Here is a 25,016-nt window from a genome sequence, read left to right as displayed (position 1 = left end):
CCTGATTCGATATAATGCAGATATCAGGTTGGGGGAATATATGCCTCCTTAACCTAAAAAAAAAAAGAAATCTCAGTAATCACCTGACTCCCCCAGTGTTATTACAAATGCAATTGGAAGGATTCTTCCAACGCTATCCTGTGCCACAACTAGCAATAGCCGATAGGTATATCTATCATACGTAAAGGTACTGTTAATTTGTACTAATAGCTTACAGTACACAAGTACATCCCGACATTGCTTAAAGCTCTAGAACAGACGTTTGAACAGTTGGCATCCATGGAACAATCAGTCTTTGTAGGATGCAAAGATCGTTTCAAGGTCTGTTATGTAACCTGGGACGTACCTCTCCAGCACTTGACACCACTGCCACACCTTATTATATGAAGCGTCCCGCCCACTATGCATATTTTCCAACGCCTTCTGCTTAGCTATCCAAGCCTTGTGGTAAGAGGGCGTGTACCTCAATTGGCTACGAATATTGACAATTAAGATCAACATAGAAGTTCTGGGATTCACCTTCAACATCAGTAGTATTAAGCTAGCTATCATACCTGAATCCATCTTGGGATGATCTTGTGAAACACCTGTCAACGAAGTACATTAAATAATGCAGCATTAAGTAATAACATTATTATTCAAAAACCCTAAACACCCAGTGACACTATACTGGTAACACAAGTATATGGAGCTTTGTACTTTTTTTTTATCTCTCACAAGCCTTTCTTTTTCCTAAAAGAAGCCATGATTTTCCATAAACATGTACCATTTTGCATTGCATACTTGGCCTTGAACTTCTTGGATTTAGATTTAACCACGTTGTAGTTAACCCCATTGTTGATGTTATGTTGTTTCAATGCACCAAGAAAACTATCCTTACTGGAAAACTCCTTACCAACTTCCAATTCACTCAAATCCAATGATGAATTGGAAACTCCAATGCATCATCTACCGATATATCGATATTATGCATGTGGTCTAGAGGCGAGTATATCCTGAATCATGGATCTTTTTCTTCTTCATTTGAACCCCTTTCAACATATTCAGGTTCGGATGGAACAGACTTCGATTCAAAAAATAATACAACTTCTACACCATCGGGGTCGGACTCTCGAGGTAGATCCATATCGGACTTATCATCCAACCCACCATCATATGCAACGTACAAGGTCCCCTCGCCGGTGGATGTCGTAGGGAGTACATCATCTCTTCTTGTAGACGTCGTAAGGAGTACATCATCTCTTCTTGTGGACGTTTCGTAACGTCCCCAATCAGATGTGGATTGCCAACCACTAGAAGTTGTTGTCATTCCTCAATACTTATTTTCAGCATCGAATATCGACCCACTGATATGCATGTCCCATCCACTAACCAAGTGTCGTGCAAGAGTTGTATATTCTATACTGCCACCAAACACGGGTGCTTCCGTGTTCTGCCTCCCACTAATGGAGTGTCGAGTAGGGGTTGTATATTCCTTTCGAATGGTAGTAGATGTTGAAGTCACAAATATTTCATTTGGCGATGAGAATTGTACATGTAACTCAAGATAGAGTGATCCACTAGCGAGATGAGTCTGCACCATCGCCTTAAAGCTACGACAACCTTTGATATCAAATGAGTCATATGTGACGAGATCAATCGAAGCACAAAATTGATACTTAATAGAAGAAACCCTCATTGGCATCATTCCGAAGATTTTTCAACTAATTCTTTTACGAAATTCTGTTAAATCTATAGCCTGGTTAAAAACCAGTCGTGTTGTGTTCTCCGATAAAAAACAACACCATTCTCTGTGTCACGGACCTCACCATCATAGTAAATAACAACACTAATACGTTCATTCATCTTTAATTTCTATTCTGCTTAGCCTCTCTAATTTTTCTTGCTGTAACTTATGCAACCTGAGAATGAAATTTGGCTCATTTATAACCTAAGGCCAAACATGAACTACTGTAGAAAAAGAGCGTCGACATAGGAGCTTTTTTAATCAATTTTATTGACAGTGCATCCTGCTTAAAGCTTTTTTGACACTATTTGTTCATAACTGTCTTCTCAAAATTATTTTTTCAGGAACTACTGTAGAAAAATAGCGTCCACGTGAGAGTTTTTCAGTAAGTTTGCTCACAGTGCATCCTAGTTGAAGCGTTTTTGGCACTATTTGTTCAGAAACGTCTTCTCAAAATTATTTTTTCAGGAATTACTATAGAAAAAGAGCGTCCACGTGAGAGCTTTTTTCAATAATTTTACTGACAGTGCATCCTACCTGAAGCATTTTTCACACTATTTGTTCAGAGTCGTATTCTCAAAATTATTTTTCAGGAACTACTGTGAAAAAAAAATCCTTATTGTCAATAAAATTTTCCCTAAACCCTAAACTTAAATACAATATTATTTAAAAAAATAAACCCTAATTTAATTAATTTTCTTAAAAAATACTAAACCTTAATTTAATTAATTTATTTTAAACCCATAAACCCTAATTTAATTAATTTTAAAAATAAATCGATTTATTTTTTAAAAATCCTAAAACCTAAAACTCTAAATTATTTTAACAAAACCCTAAACCCTACAAACCTAAGCCTAAATTATTTTATCAAAACCCTAACCCTAAAAACCCTAAGGACTAAACATGCAAAAAGCCTTAACCTAGAAAAAACACAGAGCAAAACGCGCCCCTAGGGGAGTGATTTCGTCACGTTAGCAAAGCGCGTCCACGTCAGCGCCTTTTGTGTTGACATGGCAAAATTGCTCCCCCAAGGACGCATTTTGCTGAAATTTCACCCTAAAATGCTTCTACGTGCACACATTTTGTCAAAATCAACTATTTTCGATAAATAATGCAGAAATTAATCCATTTCCATAAATATACTTGAAAATATGTCTTTATAGGTAAATTAGTCTATAAATCATTTAAATAAATCTAATTATCGAAAATCGACCCGCATAATGAAATAAACTAAGTTAACCACTGAACCTGCCTAAACTCATCTACTTAACCCTAAACCAGAATTCAATTCTTTTGGACAATCATGCCCTTAAAGAAATATCGACATATATGCTTTAAGTCAAAGTCTTCGTCAACTATTCTAATGACTAGGGAGACATCAGTTGCTCTTTTTAAAATTTTAATTTGGTTAATATATGCTTTAACTTCTTATACTATTTAAACATTTGAAATTTAATCCTTTATTGGTATTTTCAAAATTTTAATTTTTCTATATTTTGAATTTAAAATGTAATTTGAATTGTTAAAAGAATTAACTTCTTCATTCAATACAAGTATATTATAATACCATTTTATTATATGATACTTAAGTGAATATTTTCTATTTCAAAATTTTACACTAGTAAATTTAACAACAAAAATAAAATCAACACTTGACCTAAATATCAAAATCCAAAAAGCAAAGAAATTAAAAATAGAGAGACTAAATTATAAATGCAAGAGGATACAAGGACTTAGAGCACATTTTAACCTTTCTTAATTTAATTTTCTTTTAAGATAAAAAACTCTGTTTTGGGGACTTCCATTGGAACCGCATTTGATTTCAGCAGTTTAACGTTGGCAGCAGATTCTCTCTTTCAGTTCCATCTATCATAATCGCATGGTAATTCCCTTTTCCTTCTGTTTTGTCCCCAAATTCAATCAAATATTGCTTGTAAAAATTCATTTTCTTGCCTCTTTAAACTAGGGTTTCGTTAAACGTTTCCTTTTCAATACAGAATAGGGCACACAGCTCTTGAAACCGAGCAAATTGCAGCTATTTTCTTTTTATTACTTAAAGATTGGATATTTCTTTGCTAGGAACTAATGTTGGTTTATTGATTCTTTCCCCGCGTTATAATTACGCTCAAACGTATTTTAGTATTAGTGATTTTTTCCCCTAATTGCTTATGTGTTATTTTGTTTGGGAATTTAGGCAAACAAGCACACCATTGTTTTGATGCAAACTTCACAGAACAGATCAACGAGAACATTTATGGATTACTCTTCCGTAACTCAAGCCATGGATGGTATCTTTTCGTTTATTTTTGCTTACAGTGTCTTGCTTTTTGTTGTTTGTTATTAGAGCTATCAATTGCACGGGCTGGGTTGGTTTTGGACTGGATCAATCAGGATATGGTCAAACTCAAATTTTATGTTTGGTCATTTCATGTTCAGGCTGATTTGGGTTTGAGGGTCGGGTGATTTGGTTTCAGATTTGGATTAGTTTTGGGTTTGATTAATTCAAGTTTAGGTTGGACAGCTTTGGGTTATTAACTTTTTATGATCAAATCGGATTGGATTTGGTTCTGGTTTGGATTAATCGGGTTTGTGTCAAAATTGACGGTGTATTTGTTGTCTTAAATGTTTGTTTTGGATGACTGCTGCTATGATTTTTAAGTTCATAATTCATTAGGTTGTTCTTGAAAACAGATTCTAGTACAGGGAGTGGACTGTTCCTTTTGGAGATTATGCATATGTTTGAAGTAATCCTTAGATTTAATTATGCATGTGTTTTTCGAATTACTGGTTCCAAATGATTGGACAAGCTTTAGAGTTTTATAATATTTGACGTGTGAAGGTATATGTGGACTATATGAAAGGAAACTTAAGGAGCTAAATCCAGCAACAAGAAACATCACATATGACATTGCTGATCTTTACAATTTTATTGATGGCCTTGCAGATATGAGTGCCCTTGTGTATGTCTTTCAATCTTTTTTTTTCGTACACCCTTTTCTCTTTGAACATTATCATCTATCTTATGTAATATTTCATGTTTACTCAGTCATGTGTTGATCAAGTGTCTTAAAAACTGTCTATTAAAGGCATGATTTTTCATTGTAGAACCTGAACCCTGAGGAATAAGTATGTATTTTGAGTCCATGAGTCACCGTAGAAAAGTTGCCTTTTCTGCTGAAACTCAAATGTTTTTTCAAATGAATTTCATTAACTTATAACAATAGAATTGCCCTTGGACTACCCAAGGCTCAGGGAAATGAATGTGGCTGATGGACAATCGTATTTTCTTTAGATACCGAGAAAGATTCAATCACCATGTATTGAAACACGAGTGCGGTTATACATGAATGGGAGATGGTGTCTAGCATTTAGACGTTGGTTTGTAGGGATCTGGACTCTGGGCTATTTGATCAGGTGGAACCATGTAGTTCCCATGTATCCTATGAGAAACCGAATAGGTTATAGGCTGCAATCAATGGGTTTTCCAAGTCCATTTATTGCATGCAACTTTCTACAGTGAGTCGGTGACTCATGGACTCAAAATAGAAACTATTCAAGGCTCAAGGAAATGGATGTGGCTGATGGACAATCTGTATTTTCTTTAGATACTAAGAAAGATCCAATCACCATGTATTGAAACATGAGTGCAGTTACACTTGAATGGGAGAGGTTGTCTAGGATTTAGTCGTCAGTTTGTGGGGGTCTGGACTCTGGGCTGTTTGATCTGGTGGAACCATGTGGTTGTATCCTATGAGAAGCTGAATAGGCTGCAACCAATGGTTTTGCCGAGTCCATTTATTGCATGCAATCTTCTTGTTATTCCATTGGCAAGATAACAGGTTTTATTGTTTATTTCTTGCTTGCAGCTATGATCACAGTATTCAAGCATATTTGCCTTATGACAGGCAATGGATTAAACAGAAAGTGTTTCAACACCTTAAAAAGTTGGCACATTAAACCTTTTTCAGTAAAAGAGAATTTAATTAGGGAAAAAACATGTACGAAGTGCAGAAGACCTCATTTGATAATTGTGCTGTTGTTTCCCTCACTTTTTAGAACCATTGCAGCTTTCTCCAGGGTTTCCATAAATAGAATGTTGTAATATAAGCAAAAATACAAATTATGGAGGAAGCTTGAGCTTGTATAATCGTACAATGTTTGGCTGCTTGGTTTGATTATGTGATGGTCCTTGACAGTGTCTCATTAACCTTAGCATATGGATGCTTGATTGCTTGATAGTAAACATGCCAATTGTGTGGGTCAGGCAGGTTTTGTGTCAGGGTTGGATCAGTCAATTTGGGTTATTTCAGTTCGGATCACTTTTGGGGTTCGGGCTTGAGGCTTTGCTTTCTTGGTCAGGTCATTACTTGGAACGGATTATTTAAGGCATTTGGTTGTTTTGGGTTGGTGTTATTTTGGGTTCATAACAATTCAGGTTAGTTGACTTTTTATGGTTAAATCACTTTGGATTGGATTTTGAATTAATTGGATTTTGAATTAAGTTTAGTTTTAGGGTTTGGATTAGAATTATACCAACTGTTTTTTAACTAATCGGTTTCGTTTTCGAATGTTGGTAAGAGAGGTGCTAAGGCATAATCTTAATTCTTTATGTTTTCCTTGTTAACCATGTACAAGGCGTAAGTTCACAAGTTTTTTGTGTTACGGGTTAAATATAATTTTCTAATTTTAAGAAATAATTATTCATGAAGAGAGTGTTCAAGCTCTTAATTGTGATAAATTGGGTTGATTTTTACCATATTAATTTGTGTTGAATAATTTGAGTTCTAAATTTTCGAATCTTTTAGAGTTAGGATTATTTTGAGTTTTAGCTAGTCATTCAAATTTATCGGTTGGATTTGTCAAATAAGGTAATTTTGGATTACTTGTTTGGATCATTCTGGTTCAAATCATTTTATGGTTTGAGATTTTGAGTACTTTTGGGTTAGAGTTGGGTAGTTTTGAGTTGATTTTTATGATTAGATTAAAGTAAATTAAGTTGAATCTAATTTAGGTATACAAAATTTTAAAATTTGAATCCTACCTTACACCGATAATATATATAAGGGTCATAGTGTAAATTTGTCACCATATTATAAATGGATATTAAAATTTGTCACTATATTCTATTTTAATTGATGTTAAAGTTCTACATTAAGCATGTGGATAAATTTATCACTCAATTTTATTGGATTAAAATTAGTCACTAAACTTTCAATATTAATTAATTTTATCACCAACTTTAATTTTTAAATAAAATTTTACCATTTGATATTGACTTTAATGATTTGAAAAAAAATTAATGGGGTCTTGACTTGAATGGAGTAGTTGTTAAAGCTTTTGTTACTCCTATCATCCATCTTTATTATTGTAAAAAGAAATTAATAGGAAAAATATTATTTTAAATATTTTATTTTAATATAGAATATTAAGTTATTTAATGAAAGGAAGACCTGAAACTTTTAAAATACATAAAAAATAAATTTAAATATTTAAGTAGCAATATTTTAGTTATTTATTTAAGTAAAATATATTTATTAAATTAATTTAGATTAAAATTGGATAATAAAATCTAATAAAAATCAAACTTTAGTTTCATAATTCAATCATATAAAAGTGAATTGACAAAATTCAATATAGAATTGACGTAGAGTGACAAATTTACCAAATATCAATAAAACTAAAATATAACAACAAATTTCAATTTCTATCAAACATTATATATCTAATTTATAAAAATAAAATCGCAAGCACTTTAGTTTTGGTAAATTTTAAAAGTGAAGTAATTAATCCATTGATGCATTTGTGGATATTTTTGGTCTATTTACTCTACATGGTAAACAAAAATAAATAAATTAAAAATAAGGAATTGAAAAGTCAAATTCATACTATCCATATAATTTATACCTAAAATACCAATACAATATTTCCCCAACCATCTAAGATATTATCACAACCGTTTCATCATCTTTTGAAATTATAAGGACTAGTTTTATTATTTGACCTAAAATTTCATTTGAAATCAGGATATTAACGTACCCTTAACGACTAAGCAACTATAATATACTAAAGTGATAGCATTTGTGATGTAAATTTATTTTTAAAATTTGGTGATGAAAATATAATTAAAGCAAATATAAGCGGTTACACTTATAGTTTATTTTTTTGTCACATGAATAAAAACATAAAATATCAACTTGATATAAAGGACACTATAATGTAATTAGACAAAAGTGTAATTATCATTCTAATAATTACACCTTCTTGTAATTACAATAAATTCTAATTTTATATGTGTTTGACCAATAGAGTGTAATTAGACTGTAATTTATAATGTCATGCTTGATAGTATAAATTGCAATTATACAATTATATGGCTAAATGAGGCATATATACCTAAAAAAATAATTGACAAAATAGTCATAAGTCGATTTTGGAGAGAGCTGGATGCATTTTCTACACAATTGCAAGAAAGTGCGTCCAATATCTAATCTTACTGTCACATCCCAAAAACCGGGTTAGTAGAAATTGGGTTAATGAACTGAGAATGGTCACGTCCAAATTTTTTTAGATGACCTTTGCACATTTGATAACAAATAAATATCAATTATAGTGATTGAGTAGTGGTGGAGCTATCCTTGATCACCTGAGTTCGAATCCCTTTCGTCTCGTTAATTTCTATTTGGTGCAAATTTGTTTTAAACCCTTAGCAAATGTCATCCCATGTTTTTAAATATTTTCTGTTAAAATGATCATAATGAGTAATGTGATCAAGTGGGTAAGTGCTTAAATAATTTCCAAAGGGTCATTTGTTCAATTTCTCCCCAAACTTTTATTTAAATTTTTTGATAACTTTAGCTAGTGTGAACACTCAGTGTCATCCAACCTAGTTATCATGCATGAGAAAAGATTCTTTCCTTGTGTGTGAGTCAATCTTCCCTCATTTAGCCCCCTTTTCACTCCCATGATCCCTTTTTTGCTCCTCTATCCCCTCAACATACCATTCTCTTCACCGTTACCTTGTGTGATGTTCATTGAACCTAGACAAGATAAAGAACACTCTTTTATTCCATCTTTTCATTCTTTTCTTTTTCATTGTCATTCCCCTCCTTTGCTCCCCACTTTTGTCTTCTCTTCCCCTTTTGCACCACCTTGAACCACCATTATTTTGTTTTTGGCCACCCTTCCTCCACCGTTAGCTACCACTATTCGACCTAAACACCACCACTTCATCACGATTCCTCTTTTTCTCTTATTCTTTTTGTTCCGCTACCGCCCTTAGCGCCACCCTTTACTGTTGCAGCAACCACCGTGCAACTCCTCTATTTTTTTCTTAATTTTCTCTCTTCTCCTTTCTTCTCTTTTAAGTGAGTGACCAGACTTATAATCTTTTCTTCTCCTCTGCCGAACCGCTACTTCTGTAGTCGGATCACCACCGTCGTTGTCGCCATCGCCGCTACCATAGCTCCATTGCCAACGGTTGGGATTCTTCCCTCTTTCCTGTTCAATTTTCAACCTTTGTTATTCTTTTGAGTAATAAAAAAATGCATTATTTATTTTAAATTAATTCTTAATTCTAAACTTTTTCATGGACTTATTTTCAAAAATAGTTATCTTATTTAGATCCTCCTTTCCTTTCTGATTCATGTTCAAGACGATTTATTGATCCTCTATTCTAATCATGATCGTGTAAGTGTAAGGGTTGTGTAGAAATATTTTTCTCCTCTCTATTTTCTTCTCTTGGCCGAATGCTTTTGAGGGCCTTAGTCAATTATTTCTCAAGTCTTAACATCTCATATGTCATGTTTATTGAAGGGTCGATCGACGCCAACTCGAGAGACCATTAATGTAGGAATCAAAATCACTAGTCGAAGTGATTATTTCTAAGGGTAAGTGTTATTGGAAATTGATACTAACTATCATATCAACCTTAATAACAGTTGTCATTAACATAAGATCACCATTTTTTGATTGATTAGGTAATCTAATCATTAGATCCACGTGTGGGCGTTTTTAAAGAGTTGTTGCACATCGGATCTACAATCATGTGTGAGTTTTAAAATTAAACAAAAATAAACCTATGTTTTATATTGTTAAAATTATTATTTAAATTATGTTTGATGAGGATACTCTATGTATCCATTAAGAGAGATAAAACCAATTGTTATGGACTATGTCAAGTAAGCGATTGGAGACCACTGATTTTGGTGATATGTATGATGTGTGATTTGTTGATTATTAATGAAATGAAAATCACGAAAATCTCATTCTCATGTTATGTGATCTTATGACATATGTGATTTTTGCATGATTTATAAAAAGTGAAATTTTGGTACCATGTGTACATATGTGATTTGCATGTTAAACATGCTTCTGTGATTTTAAGTGATTTTGGTCATATCACATGCATAGGGTGGGATATGTGAAAGGTGGAAGTTATTGGTAGTTTATCTACAATTTTGGTGGCTTGTCCACGATTTTGATTATTGGAAGTTTATCTGTGATTTTGGTGGCTTGTCTACAATTTTGATTATTGATAGTGTAATGCCCCCTTACCCGAGACCATCTCCGGAGTCGAGCATGAGACATTACTAAACTTATTTTAGCATTCAAACAAGTTCAAACAATTCTCGTAGTAAACTGTCCGTCTACGTCACAGTAGCTAAAAAAATCATATATCGAGTTACAAAACTCAAAATCAAATTCTGTAAATTTTTCCTAAAACTAGACTCATATATCTACTAACTAATTTTTTTTCTAGAATTTTTAGTCGGGCCAATTAGTACAGTTTATTAGTTAAATCTCCCCTGTTTTAGGGTTCAGCTACTCTGACCCCTGTGCATTACGAATCAAATTTATTCCTATACAGAGATCCAATGACCATTCCGTTTGTTTCTCTTAAAAACGTACTCAATAAGGAATCCACACATATAAAGTGTAAGTCCTAATTATTTTTACACAATTTATGGTGAATTTATAAAGTAAGAACAGGGGATCCAGAAATCGCTCTGACCCTATTTCACCAAAACGTAAATATCTCATAAAATACAACTATTTTAGCTATTTTGTTTCTTCCACATGAAAATAGATTCATTAAGCTTTAATTCCATATTTTATTCATCATCTAATTCTATCTCTACTATTTTTAGTGATTTTTCAAACTCACGTCACTGCTGCTGTGTGATTCTATTTTATAGCCAATTTCACCATTTTATGGATTTCCATAGATTAGTTAGCACATAAAGCACACGTGTTATCAAATATAATCTTGATTAGCCACTCCAATAGCTAATCACTCTCAAACATTTCCATGCCATCCATGAGCCATATCATAAGATTATATACACAACATGATTATAATGCTATACATGCCATATTCCCAAAATATACAAGTCATTATACCGAAATAGTTTGTTGATAGTGTGAGCGTGCCTCTGACCGTTCCCGATCTCCTAGCCAGCTTGACAAAACTAAAAAGAATAGAGAGGAGGGAGTAAGCATAATTGCTTAGTAAGTTCACATGTAAATAGCAAGTAACATAACCATGCAATAATACGAAATCCGCATTTGCATAATATCACCAAATCATTCATACCATATTATTGTTATATTGAAGTCTCAACCCGAAGGTTAAGTACATACCTATACAAAGTATCCGTTCCACGACACTTACCAACTAGTCACTTTCATCTCGAGAATTCTTCCATTTCACTAGAACTTTACTCGTTGAACACATCGGAATATAATTCGGATACATGAAATCAAACTATCATAATTTCACCCATAATGAACTTGGAACGCAACTCAACGAGCTCGGGTGTTCACATCCATAATGAACTCGGAACACAACTCAATGAGTTCGGATGCTTGCATCCATAAGTGAACTCGGAACACAACTCAACGAGTTCAGATGCCTCATAATTCTCACAAGCTCGGAACGCAACTCAACTAGTTCGGATCTCAATTTCCTAGTGACATGTCACTTATATCCTAATCTATTCCTAATGTTCAAATGAGATTTTCCTCGATCATATTCCTTTGCCATCTTCCACGAAATGTCGAAATCGATACTTCGGTGATAGTTCATACTCATCAAGTAATTCACATAATTACACATTATTCAACAATAACCACAAAACATAACATTTCATGATAATAATAAGCATCATATCATATAAACAATATTAAATTTCTTAAAACAACAATTATGTTACCTTATTTACTCATGAACTTACTTCGGTACAAAATGTATAAAGATTGCAATTTAGCTCGAAATCTTTTCTTTTCCTCGATCAAGGTCGACGTCTTTCTTGATCTATAATAACACATTTGACTTATTAATGTCTCACATTACTCAAATTACTCCAAAAAAATCCTATGGTAAAAATTACAATTTTACCCCTAAAGTTTCACAAAATTACGATTTTTTCCCTAGCTCAAAAATTAAATTTCTTCCTATTTTCTTATGTTTTATGACATGCTGATCATTTTTCCCTTCTATAGCAACATCAAATTCACACTCTATCATGTATTTATGAACATTAGATATTTTTACCGATTACGTCATTTTAGTCGTTTTTACGTAAAATCACTTAGCAAAAGTTGTTTAACACAATCTCAAGCTTCATATTCCACCATAAAACATCAAAATTCATGCATATCATTCATGGGTAAATTTTTAAATATAAACCCTAGCTCAAAATATTGGTAGAAATAGGTAAACCGAGCTACGAGAATTTCAAAAATATAAAGAACATTAAAAACGGGGCTAGGATTGACTTACTATTGAGCTTAGAAGTTGAAGAAACCCTAGCTATGGTAGCAAGTAAAATTTGGCAGCAACATGAAGAAGATGAATGGATTTTTGCTTTATTTTTTCCATTTTAATTCATTAAAATCCAAATGACCAAAATGCCCTTCCTTACTAAACTTTCAAAAATTTCATCCATGTCCAATTTTTGTACTAAAACTTAGAAATTGGTAAAATTGCTATTTAAGACCCCTTAATTAATATTCCAAAACAATTTCATACTAGAAACTTCTAGAATGCAGGTTTTGCAACTTATTCAATTTAGTCCCAAATTTCAAATTAAGCACTTTATGCATAGAATTTCTTTATGAAACTTTCACACAATCATGCAATCATATCATAGACCTCAAAATAATTATAAAATAATTATTTCTATCTCAGATTTGTGGTCTCGAAACCACTATTTCGATTAGGCCGTAATTCGGGATATCACATGTGTGCTTCATGCAAAATTTTCTGAATAAGCTCTGTATTTTTCGGTACACAAGTTTTGTTTCAGAACATTAAACAATCATTAGTTCCAATATGAAATTCTGAATCAAAATTAAACTCATATTGAATTCGTTTAGCTTGTAATTCATGAACATTTTTCTGAGCTTCAAAAATTTATTGCAGAAATACCGGTTTAGCTTTCAATTCATCTAAAATAGACCCGTCATCACATATCATCAACTGGGAATTCTAAGCTCGTAACGCAAACAATGATTTTCGGCTCAAGGCATCAACAACTACATTAGCTTTTCCCTGGTGATAATCAGTCACAAAATCATAATCTTTCAATAACTCGAGCCATCTTTGTTGTCGCAAATTCAAATCCTTCTATGACATCAGATATTTTAAGCTTTTATGATCCATATAAATATGACATTTTTCACCGTAAAAATAGTGTCGCCAAATCTTCAATGCAAAAACAATCGCAGCCAACTCTAAATCATGCGTCGGATAATTTTTTTCATGCCATTTCAACTGTTGAGAAGCATAAGCAATAACTTTTCCATCTTGCATCAAAACACACCCCAATCCGTTTAACGAAGCATCACTATAAATCATGAACTTTGTACTCGATTCAGGTTGAACCAAAACTAGTGCTTCTGTTAACAACGCTTTCAACTGTTCAAAACTCTGTTGACACTTTTTCGACCATTCAAATTTTACATCTTTTTGTAGTAATCGAGTGATTGACATCGCAATCATTGAAAATCCTTTTACAAATCTCTAGTAATAGCTCACTAAGCCCAGAAAACTACATACTTCAGATACGTTTCTCAGAAGTTTCCAATCAACAATAGAAGAAATTTTGCTCGGATAAACTCTGATATCGTCGGCTGAAACAATATGTCCCAAAAATCCATCCTCCTTGAGCCAGAATTCACATTTACTGAAATTTTCAAATAACTGCTTTTCACATAGAGTTTGTAACACAATTCTCAAGTGCTCAGTATGCTCAGTTTCATCTCATGAATAGATCAGAATATCGTCAATGAATACAACAAAAAACCGTCTAAATACGGTTTGAATATATGATTTATCAAGTCCATAAAAACGGTAAGAGCATTAGTTAAACCGAAAGGCATAACAAGGAATTGATAATGGCCATACCATGTTCTGAAAGTGGTTTTCGGTACATTCGACTCTTTAACTTGCAACTGATAGTAATCCGATCTCAGATCAATCTTTGAAAATACTATAGCCCCTTTCAACTGATCAAATAAGTCATCAATCCGTGGTAGAGGGTATTTGTTCTTTATAGTCACTTTATTCAACTGTCTATAGTCGATACACATGTGCATCGTGCCATCTTTCTTTTTCACAAACAAAACTGGTGCACCCTAAGGAGAATAACTCGGTTGTACAAAACCTCTGTTTGTCAATTCTTGCAACTGAGCTTTCAAATCTTTTAGTTCTGTTGGAGCCATACAGAGCTATCGATGTTGGAGTTGTTCCCGGTATTAACTCAATACCAAATTCAACTTCTCTGATCGGTGGTAATCCTGGTAATTCTTCTGAAAATACATCTGAGAACTCACAAACAACAAGTACGGATTCAATCTTTGATTCTAACACTTTTGCATCCAATACATATGCAAGATATGCATCATAGCCCTTTCTCAAACATCTCTGAGCTAACATAGATGATATCACAATAGGTAATTCATTCAAATCATTAGAGGCAGTTCGAAGAATCTTACCATTTTGACATTTTAATTCAATAGTCTTCTGTCTAGAATTCACAATGGCATCATACATAGTCAGCCAGTCCATACCCAGAATCACATCAAACTCATCGAACGGTAGAAGCGTCAATCAGCTCGAAAATAGTAACCCCGAATCATCAGAGGACAATTCTTACAAATTTTATCAACTAAAACAAACTTGCCAAAATGATTCGGTACTTTAATTACAAATTCTGTAGACTCGACATGTAATCTATTTTTTAAATACTAAATTCAAACAGATATATGAATGGGTTGATCCCGGATCTAACAACGCAATTATATCAGTATCAAAAAGAGAAAAAGTACCAGTAATAACGTCTGGTAATGATGCTTCCTCTCGTGCATGTATAGCATAAGCCTTGGCAGTTGCTCGTGTCTCGGATCTCACAATCAAATCTCTCGTAGTACCTTGATTACCACTCACATTTTTGGTGTTTCAGGGCGGTCTCCCTCTAGCAGTCGTGTTACTTATTTTCACTGGTTGTTCTCTTTCAGCTGTGAACTTTTCTGGACAATCACGGAGAAAATGATCAAAAGATCCACATTTAAAGCAGGCTCCACTCACTAATCTACATTCACCATAATTTCGCTTATTGCAATTTTACATTCAGATCCAACGTTTCTAACACTTCCCACACTAGCCACAAATGTCGCCTGAGGTTTTGAACTTGCTTGTCTCACATTTCTATCTCTAATAGAAATTCTCACAGAGGCTGTAGAAAGAGGATGATATTCTCTAAATTTTTTTGATTCTAACTATTGTGATTTGCCCGTAAATCTTTTTCTAGACTCTCTAGCCTCAGAATCGACTTTTCTTTTCTTTTTACAAAGCTTTTCGGCTTTACAGGCTCGATCAAACAAAACAACAAACTCTTTAAGCTCAAGAATTCCAACCAACACTCTGATTTCCTCATTTAATTTATCCTCGAATCTTTTACACATTATAGCTTTAGAAGAAACACATTCACGAGCATATTTGCTGAGTCGTACAAACTCTCATTCATATTCTGTAACTGACATTCAGCCCTGCTTCAATTCAAGAAATTCTTTTCTCTTTTGATCAATGAACCTTTGGCAAATATATTTCTTTCTAAATTCAACTTGAAAGAAATCCCAAGTGACTCGCTCTGGCAGAACTACGGATATCAAGGTATTCCACCACTGATACGCAGTATATCTCAACAATGATACAACACACATCATACATTTTTTGGGTGTGCAGAATAATTCATCAAACACCCAATCGTGTTCTCAAGACAAAATTCAGCCCTCTCAGGATCATCATTAGAAGTGGCTCTAAATTCCTCATTTTCGTGTTTCCGAATTCTATCAACAAGTGGTTTATTTAATCGCAAATGACCGATACCTTGAGGAACTACTGGGATCGGTTGGGGAACAGGTGGAGGTGGAGGTTGCGGAACAGTCGGATTCATACAAATGTACTGTGCAAAGCCTCACCCCTGTGACTACTCGTCACAGGTCTAGATTCAGTAGGCACTGCTCCTTGAGTGGGAGCCAGCGCGTTACTTTCTACGTTGTTCGCTACAGCTCGTTCGGGATTCATTACTATATGAAAACACATTTAAGAACGTCAGGAGTCATCACACTATCACAGTTTTAAATATGGCATGTATAGCTAGACTCACATACGGTACGTTAGTCCTAAAATTGACTAAACTGTAGCTCTGATACCAACAAATGTAACACCCCTAACTCGTAACCGTCGCCGGAATAGGTTAAAAGGCATTACCAGACCTGTAACTCAATTCAAAACATTCATTTAACAAATTTCATCTCATTTCAGTAACCATTCATTTCAATTTAGTCCCTAATTCACATATATGGAAATTTACATATTTGCCTGCATAATTTTAACTATTTTACAATTTAGTCCTTTATACATAAAATGGTAAATTACACATTTTTAACCACAATCCACCTTAGCCAAATTCTATATGGTATTAAAATAGCCCATATTTTCACTTATTTCACATTTCTAACCACAATATTTCTATCTTTTTCAATTTAATCCCAAATACTCATTTTTGTTAAAATTTATTTAATAAAACTTGCATATCCTTCAATATCCATCAATAATCTAGCATAATACTTCAAAATATACTAGTATTCATTAATGGCACATTTCAAAATCATCAAAAATTTCAGAAATTGAGGTACGGGCATGATAGAACACAAAGAAACGATCTAAAAAACGTAGAAATTATCAAAAACCGAAGCAAAACGTACCTTAATCTAGCCAAATTTCTAGTCGAACCCTAACTTGGTATTTTTATTTTCTTCCTTTGATAGAATTGGTCAACAAATATGATAATGGCCTTTATTTTATGTTTGTTTTACCTATTAATTCATTTAAAATCAATTTACCATTTTATCCATACTTAATAAACATATAAAACATATATAACAAGGCCATTAATGTCCACTAACATTTAAAATGGTCTAATTACCATTTAAGGCCACTATATTCAAAAGCCAAAGCAATTTAACACATTTAACATATAGAATGCTACTTTTATCTTTTGTGTGATTTAATCCATTTCATCGACTTAATCATTTAAACGGTAAAATTTCTTTATGAAATTTTCACACAATTAATCTATCATGCTGTAAACCTTATTAAAATAATAAAATAAATATTTTGACTTCATATTTGTGGTCCAAAAACCACTATTCCGATTTGACCTAAAAACGGGCTTTTACACTCTGGTTAACTTGAAAAAATCGCTCAACTCCATGAACAGTGTTAAGTGCAAGTGAGGATCTTCGGTAGGCATTTTGCTAAATTTGCCCACTGTCTGAAGCATCTGGAACATGACTGGCTTCAGTTTGAACTGTTGCACCTCGATTTTGGGTCTCCTAATACCCGAATTAAGATCATGAAACACTGGCATGACATATTGTCTTAGAGCTCTATCCCTATCATCAGCAAAAAGGATAGGATTTTGGGCAGGATTGGTAACACCCCAAACCTGGCCTGGGCATTATGGCTGAATCTGGCGATGTCACATTGAAGTGTTTTTCGTAAAATAAAAATTCCGTTGAAAAACCCCATTCTGTAACAAACATCATTGTAATCTTAACTAGTGTTTAGGTTGTCTTGTTCAACGTTTAAAACTCAAGTTGTTTAGCAAAATGTTAATCATATTAAATCGTAGTTACCTTTTAAAACGTTGTTTCTTGCGGAAGCTTTTGAAACGTGTTGCGTAGTCATGATGTTTGAAAAATATTTATCTTTTGAAAACCCGTGTCTTACTGCTAGCAAATACAAATCAATATAAATAAAGCCCCAAATTAAACGTTAAAAATTTAAAGAGGCCATATTACATAAAATACCCAATTTAAATTACTTATCAATTAAAAGATTAAAAGAAGAAAAAACAATTGTGTGGCCACTTTCGAGTCCCTCGCAGCACCGATCTGCCTAAGGATTACCTGCGCAGATAAGCAGAAGGGTGATTTTACGAAAACTCAGTGTGTAATCCCTTAATAAAAACAATCAAACATATAGTGAGCAAATACAGCCCGGGCCTAAGCCCATATCAGTAATAGTAGTAATATCAGTTTGGGCTTTAGCCCATCTCAGTATAGGAACAGTCATGTGTTTGGGCCTTGGCCCATTGTAGTAACAGTAAACAGAGCAGTAACAGTAATCAGTATTCAAATCCTACACAACCAGCCTCTACACTCCACTCCATCCAGCCCTGCACTCCAAGTGGGGATAAAATCAACCCACCCATCCCTACACTCCAAAATAGCATCTGTTGCAGCACTAAACAGTATTTGCAACAGAGCTACCAGTATAATAGGCTTAAAGCCATCAGTGATTTGCAGCAGAGCTGCCAGTACAGTACACTTCCTCCAATCATATTAAAACCTATCCCTATACAATGCATCATGCAACATGTCAAAATATTATACATGTATTCAATACAGTTACAATAACATGCTAAAATATAAACATGCATCACATAGGGGTAAAATAGTCATCTTACCATAAAAGGGCAAAACAGTCATTTTACCATATAAGGGCAAAATAGTCATTTTACCTCATACGGGAAAAATAGTCATTTTATTAACTTGGGTATACATACTGACCCAACAATAGGTATACAATCGTCTGGGGTGACCCGTGTAACCTTAATCAGTCAAGTAGCGAAAATGGGCCCAAGGCCCATAATGCAGGCCCATGTGGGCCCACACGCCCGAGTGGTCCATATAGCCTAGAAATGGCCTTGGCCATGTGGAATACATAGCCTAGTCCAATATTCTTCACACATCCGTGTGATTTACCCGTGTGGGGCACACGAGCCCGTGGGGCCCACACAGCTCATTCCGACCCAACGTGGCCTAGAACGACCTAAGCCCATTAAATCGCTCATGGTGGCCTCTATGATCTAACGTCTACGATCTATGTGTTAAGATTACCACACGAGTAAGCGCACGTTCGTGTAGCGTCAATAGTCGTACTTTTCCAGCTTTTGCCTATCTACGTTTATAGTAGTGTGGTTACACACCTTGCTGCGAAAACGTGCGAATCAGCCCATGAGCACTTCAACCTATTTCAAACAGAAGTTTCGATTAATAGGCCAACAATCAAGTCGAAGAAAACTCTAATAAAAAACACTTATTCATAAGATTACCTATCACTTGTCCAGATCGATCACACACTAAAACCATTGCAAGAGATCGCTTGGAATCTTTAAATACCACTAGCATCCCAATTGCCATCAGTTAACTAAGACCATACACACAAATAATCGAACCACGTCAATAGAAACTTACCGAGAGCATAGACTAAGAATAGAAGATAGTAGAATTCGACCTACCCCCGACCTACCCCCCAGAAGCACCCACTCGAACCAAGGCTCAAGATGTAACAATCGCACCTCTATTTAAGAAAAATAGAGAATTTGGCCAAGAGAGAATTGATTAAGGGAGACTAAATATTCGGCCAAGGTGTAAGGTGAAAAGGGGACAGAATTGAGAGAGAGATGAAGGGGGTATTCGATCACAATAGCACAATGAAGAGAGAGGAAATCTGTTAACACCAGAAAGAATCAAAAGAGGAAAATAAGGTGCATTCGGCTAATCCTTGAGTGAGGGAGTGGGGTGCAGAGAATCGACCAAGGCAAACTCATATTGATAAGGGAAGAAGAGAAAAGAAACCAGCTAATGGAATCAAGAACAAAAACCCGAAAGAAAAAGAAAGAGAGGGAGAGGAGACAGTCGATCAGCAAGGGCACTGTTGTGGAGAGAAAAATCGAAATAGACCTGAAATGACAAATACCCGAGCTTACAACCACAATATTCGGCCTCAATAAAAAATGAAAGGAAGTGAACTTCGGCACCAAATGAAGGAAAAAAAAGAAAAAAAAAGTTCAAGTCAGAACCGATAATGAGAAGAGAAAAATCCTACTACTCCCTAGCCAAAATTTGAGTGGTCAGAGTCCTTATTTCGGAAAAACTCTCCCATATTTCAAATCCCACTTTTTCCTCCCCTAATCTCTCTTAAAAACCCTCTTTAAATCTCTCCTCAAATCCCTCAACTACTTAGTTTGAATTCCACTCAAACACTTTAGTGTTCCAGTCAAACCACAACTCCTCCACAGCATTGTTAGCAAAACAAAACACTCCCTTGCGTCAAGTAAGACTTGAAATTCAGACCTCTTGGAACACTCCACACATCCTTATCCCCTAGATCAGTACGCCTTTTTATGACATGCTTCACCCATTTTTAATTAAAAACCTACTATCTAGAGACAATGCTTATTCCTTTAAAAGCAAAACTTTTTGCACTTGCTCAGGTTTGAACCCAAGACTTCTCAGACACTTCCCAGAACACTTAACCACTATACAAAATTGTGTCACTTTCTTCCATAACTAAATATTTATGAGTAGCTTCTTAACTGTGCCCCTGCTCAAAACCTGATACTTCTAGGCCCAAAATTTGGGGCGTTACAGGATTTTCTCTGTTTCCTTGATTTAGATTTTTGAAGTTCACATATCCTAAATGACATGCATTACAATGGTTTGATTGTGGTTAAAATATGGCATGTTTTGGAAATGTATTAAGCTAAATGTGAATGATGGAAATGTGAGCAAATATGCTTGTTTAAGTAAGCTATGATGTTTGCTTGTGGAGTGCCTTGAAATGGCACATTGGTTGATTGATTTAAGTCTATTGATTTGGTCATTATATGCATGTTTTGGAAAGGTTTGGATGTCATGATTATGTGCACAAAATGCTTTTAGGTATATGTTTGATTTGGTGATGGAAATGGCTTATTTTTGGGCAAATTCATGTCCACAAAGGTGTGTGACTCAGTCATATATGACACACGGCCTGGCAACACGGCCTTGTGTCCCCTGTAGGTTTTATTGCATACAACTTAGGCTATTACACGGTCTAGCACACGGCCTGGCACACGGGCGTGTGGGACTATTTTGAGAGTTATACGGCCTGGCATACGGGTGTGTGATATGCCCGTGTGACCCTACTCAAAGAGTTACATGGGTGAGGACATAGGCTGGGACATACCCGTGTGTCCTTATTTCGAATGTTACACGGCTTGAGACACGAGCGTGTGTCTCAGCCGTGTGAGGCACACAGCCTGGCCATATGGCTTGGCCACACGACTATGTGACCTCTGCAGTTAAAATTTTCTAACTTTTTTGTATACTTTCCAATTGTTTCCAATTTAGTCCTGAATTATTTCTAATGTATTTCTAGGGCCTCGAGGGCTCAATTTAGGGATGATATGTATATGAATTAATGGTTTATATCATGTTTATGTCAATGGATGAAATGTATGTTTGACGTTTAGTTTGTATGGTAATGCTCTGTAATTCTATTCCGACAAAGGATATAGGTTAGGGGTGTTACAGTTTTTATGCTAATTTGCCAATGTGATGTGGTTTGAGTTTACTTGTCTATATGCTTTGGTTTTTGGCTTGTAAATATATATGTAAATATGTGTTTTTGGTCACTTGTGAATGCCTTGTGAATATATATGGCTTATGGTATATTGGAATGTGAATGAAATGGTTAAATGGTGTGTGTGATGTATGTTTAAGATATGGATTTATGGCATTGAGTTGCATTGTTTTGGTATGTGAATTGTGGTGCCAATTGATGGCATATTGGTTAGGTACATAGAGTGATTAATTTTGTCATTTTTTATGTGTGTTTGAATATGTTTTAATCATGTGAATATGTTTGGAAATGGTTTGGTTTGGTGCCCAAGAAATGGAGGTTGAAATGGCTTGTATTAGGGGTTACTTTGGTAGTACACGACTGGAACACGACTTTCCACACGGCCATGTGCCACACACGGGCTCCTTACATGGTCATGTTTCCTATTGATTTTAGGTGCAGGTTGGTCCACATGGTCTTAAAGAGTGACACAGCTTGGCGACACAGCCATGTGACCTTACTTCGAATGCACACACAATCTGGCACATGGCTTGCGACATGGCCGTGTGACCCATATTTCGAATTGTAAACTGTTGGCCACACGACTTGGGCTATGTCATACGGCTTGGTCACGTAGACATGTGATCCTTGTTTCCAAAATTTTCAAATTTTTCTAGAATTTTTAGTTTTTTTAAAATTGGTCCCTGATTGTTCCCAAACTAATTTTTAAGGCCCCATAGGCTCGATTTAAGGTCGACAAAGGTATTTATGCTTTGAATAAATGTTGGAATGGAATGTTAATATTTTAAAATGGGTTAATTGTTTCTATGTGATGTTAATTTATTCGATTTGTATTCTAATACTCTAAAACCCTAATCTAGTGACGAAGACAGGTTAGGGGTTTTACATTTAGTAGTATCAGAGTTACAATTTAGTCAGTTCTCAGGCTTAACATAGCATGTCTAAAGTATAGAAATACATGTCATTTTATAGCCTGTAATAGCGTGATATCTCTTGACTCAAATTGATTATGTTTCTCTTTTAGATTAAAGATTTCATCCAACTGACCTGATTTCGATAAAGTGGAGAGCAATGATCAAGCCTCCGTAGATGGGATATCCATAGCAAGCCCATTTTTGTGTGCAGAGGAAGTGAGGCTTGGGAAGCCATCTTCCATATTATGTTTGAATGGTTCACAACTTTTAGGAAAACAAATCCAATGGCTCAACAACCTCCGCCCCCTCCCATGCTGATAACTCTTGAAAAGAGTTATAGTTCATGCCCTTAGACTTAATTAATTGCCTATACTTAAGTGATTTTAGTTGCATTTTAGGATATTGCATTGATATTTTTAGAGCATTGCACTAAAAGTTTGGATTGTGTTTAAGTGCTATTACATGTTGCTTTTAATTGCCTGTGGGAAGGACCTGCTTGGTGGTTGATTGACTGGTGCAGAGTGTAGGAAAATGGGTAAAGGATTGAAGGTTTGTCGTGAAAACTTTTGGGTACTTTGCCAATACAAATACTATGGCAATACTTGGAAAATGCCTAGTCATCACTTAATGCGTACTGTACTTAGTCCCAGCTATACTTGTACCAGAAAAATCCACTTGAAAAAAAGAAAAGATTATGGGCTAATAGACCTACCTTACAAGGTCAAACCTATAAAAGCCAAAGGGGGAACCCTAATAAAAGGGAAATTTTTATAGAAAAAAGAGGAACAACTTTTGACAAAGTGGGGAAGGATCATAAAAGAAAGTGGCTAAAGAAGAAGCAAGGCATTGTGTTCCTGTTGTTTAGAGTTGAATAGGTGAAAGCCATCATCTCGAATTTTCTCCTTTAATTCTTATCACATTTCCTTTAGAAATTAATTGTTAAAAAAATGATGTTGGTTATTGCATTAAACTTGAACTTGATTTACTCAAATATGATCCAAATCTCTTAGACTTGGGATTACTTTACTGAATCCTTTAATTTCTATTATTTTTCACAATTTAAGTTAGAATTATTCTACTATTTTATTCAATGGTATTTCACACTTTATAATGGCTGTGTATTGATGAATATGTGGCAGGTTATTAAAGATAACTTAATGTTGACAGGGTTACGTTAATTGGATAAACATTAGATAATATGAGTGAAAGATAAATTGTTTATTTGCAGCAACCTCTAGACATAGAGCCTTGCTTCATATGTAAGAAGGTAGAAAATATTAGGGGTAGCCAAACTCAAGTCTATAGACATATAGTATCTTAGGGGGAGATAACCTAAGGTTTTGCACTCGAAAGAAGTAGATTGTTGTAGAAACCTATTAAGCAGTAGAATGTTGAAGACTTCTCTATGACATTAATAGTTAAAAAGGGTAGATGTATTAGTAATCTCAGTCGTCCTAATCAACATTATAGTTCCTTAAGCTTCTTTTCTGTACTTACTTTGTAGTGGAATTATTGTTTTGTTTTGTACATTTTATATATCATTATTCTCTTATTTTGTCACTACATTCTCACTATTATTTTGCTTTAGCATAATCCAGCTTAACTCTAATAACTCAACCAAATTCTACCTATCTAATCCCTGTGGAGACAATCTCACTCATCACTTTATTATTTGTTCGATGTTTATACTTGGACAATTCGCACATTCTATTTACAAGCGATAAGTTTTTGGTGCCGTTTTCAGGGATTTGCAATTGGTGAAATTTGGTTTTGTTATTCTCTTTTGTTGCATTAGTTTTAGCTAACTTAGTTGTATTTAATTTTTATAGTTTTTCCATTAGTGCATGAGTAGAAGCACTCTTGTTAAAGATGAGTATCCTTTTGACCCAGAAATTGAAAAAACTTTGCAAAGGTGGAGAAGAGAATTACGTAATATAGCTATGGAAGAAAATGATCCTGGCTTGAATGATCCATTGAATCCAAATAGTTGAGATGTCAATTTTCCTATTCATTATGTGATAGATGACTGAGATAGACCTTTTCAAGAGCTTGTAGTTCCAATTTTGGATGACCTGAATCCAGGGACAGTAAGACCACACATACAAGCTCAGCATTTTGAGCTAAAACCAGTAATGTTCCGAATGTTGCAAACAGTTGGAAAATTCAGGGGGTTGCCCACTAAAGATCCAAGAATAAATTGAAGACCTTTTCTAGAGGTCTTTGACTTGTTTAGAAAACAGAGTGTTCCTGAAGATGCCTTGTGGCTTAAATTGTTCCTATATTGCTTGAGAGATCATAAAGGAGCATGGTTTAATGCTTTGCGATTGGGAAAAGAGGCTCATGGAATGACTTGTACTAAAGGTTTTTGCTATGATATAATTTGCCAAACATGAATTCC

The 25,016-nt window shown here is 34.6% G+C and overlaps 1 protein-coding gene across 1 annotated transcript; it reads left to right on the top strand.

Annotated features, from left to right (window-relative positions):
* The first annotated feature begins 3,468 nt into the window (after positions 1-3,468).
* LOC108484244 (enhancer of rudimentary homolog) lies at positions 3,469-5,929 on the top strand. Its single transcript, XM_017787961.2, has 4 exons — positions 3,469-3,608; positions 3,921-4,014; positions 4,566-4,686; positions 5,593-5,929. Exons 1-4 carry the CDS (start codon positions 3,606-3,608, stop codon positions 5,681-5,683), a joined length of 309 nt encoding a protein of 102 aa, XP_017643450.1. The 5' UTR covers positions 3,469-3,605; the 3' UTR covers positions 5,684-5,929.
* The last annotated feature ends 19,087 nt before the right edge of the window (positions 5,930-25,016 follow it).

Source organism: Gossypium arboreum, chromosome 6 (assembly GCF_025698485.1).
Source record: "Gossypium arboreum isolate Shixiya-1 chromosome 6, ASM2569848v2, whole genome shotgun sequence".
Lineage (NCBI taxonomy): Eukaryota > Viridiplantae > Streptophyta > Magnoliopsida > Malvales > Malvaceae > Gossypium > Gossypium arboreum.
This window is presented reverse-complemented; position numbering and strand designations above follow the sequence as displayed.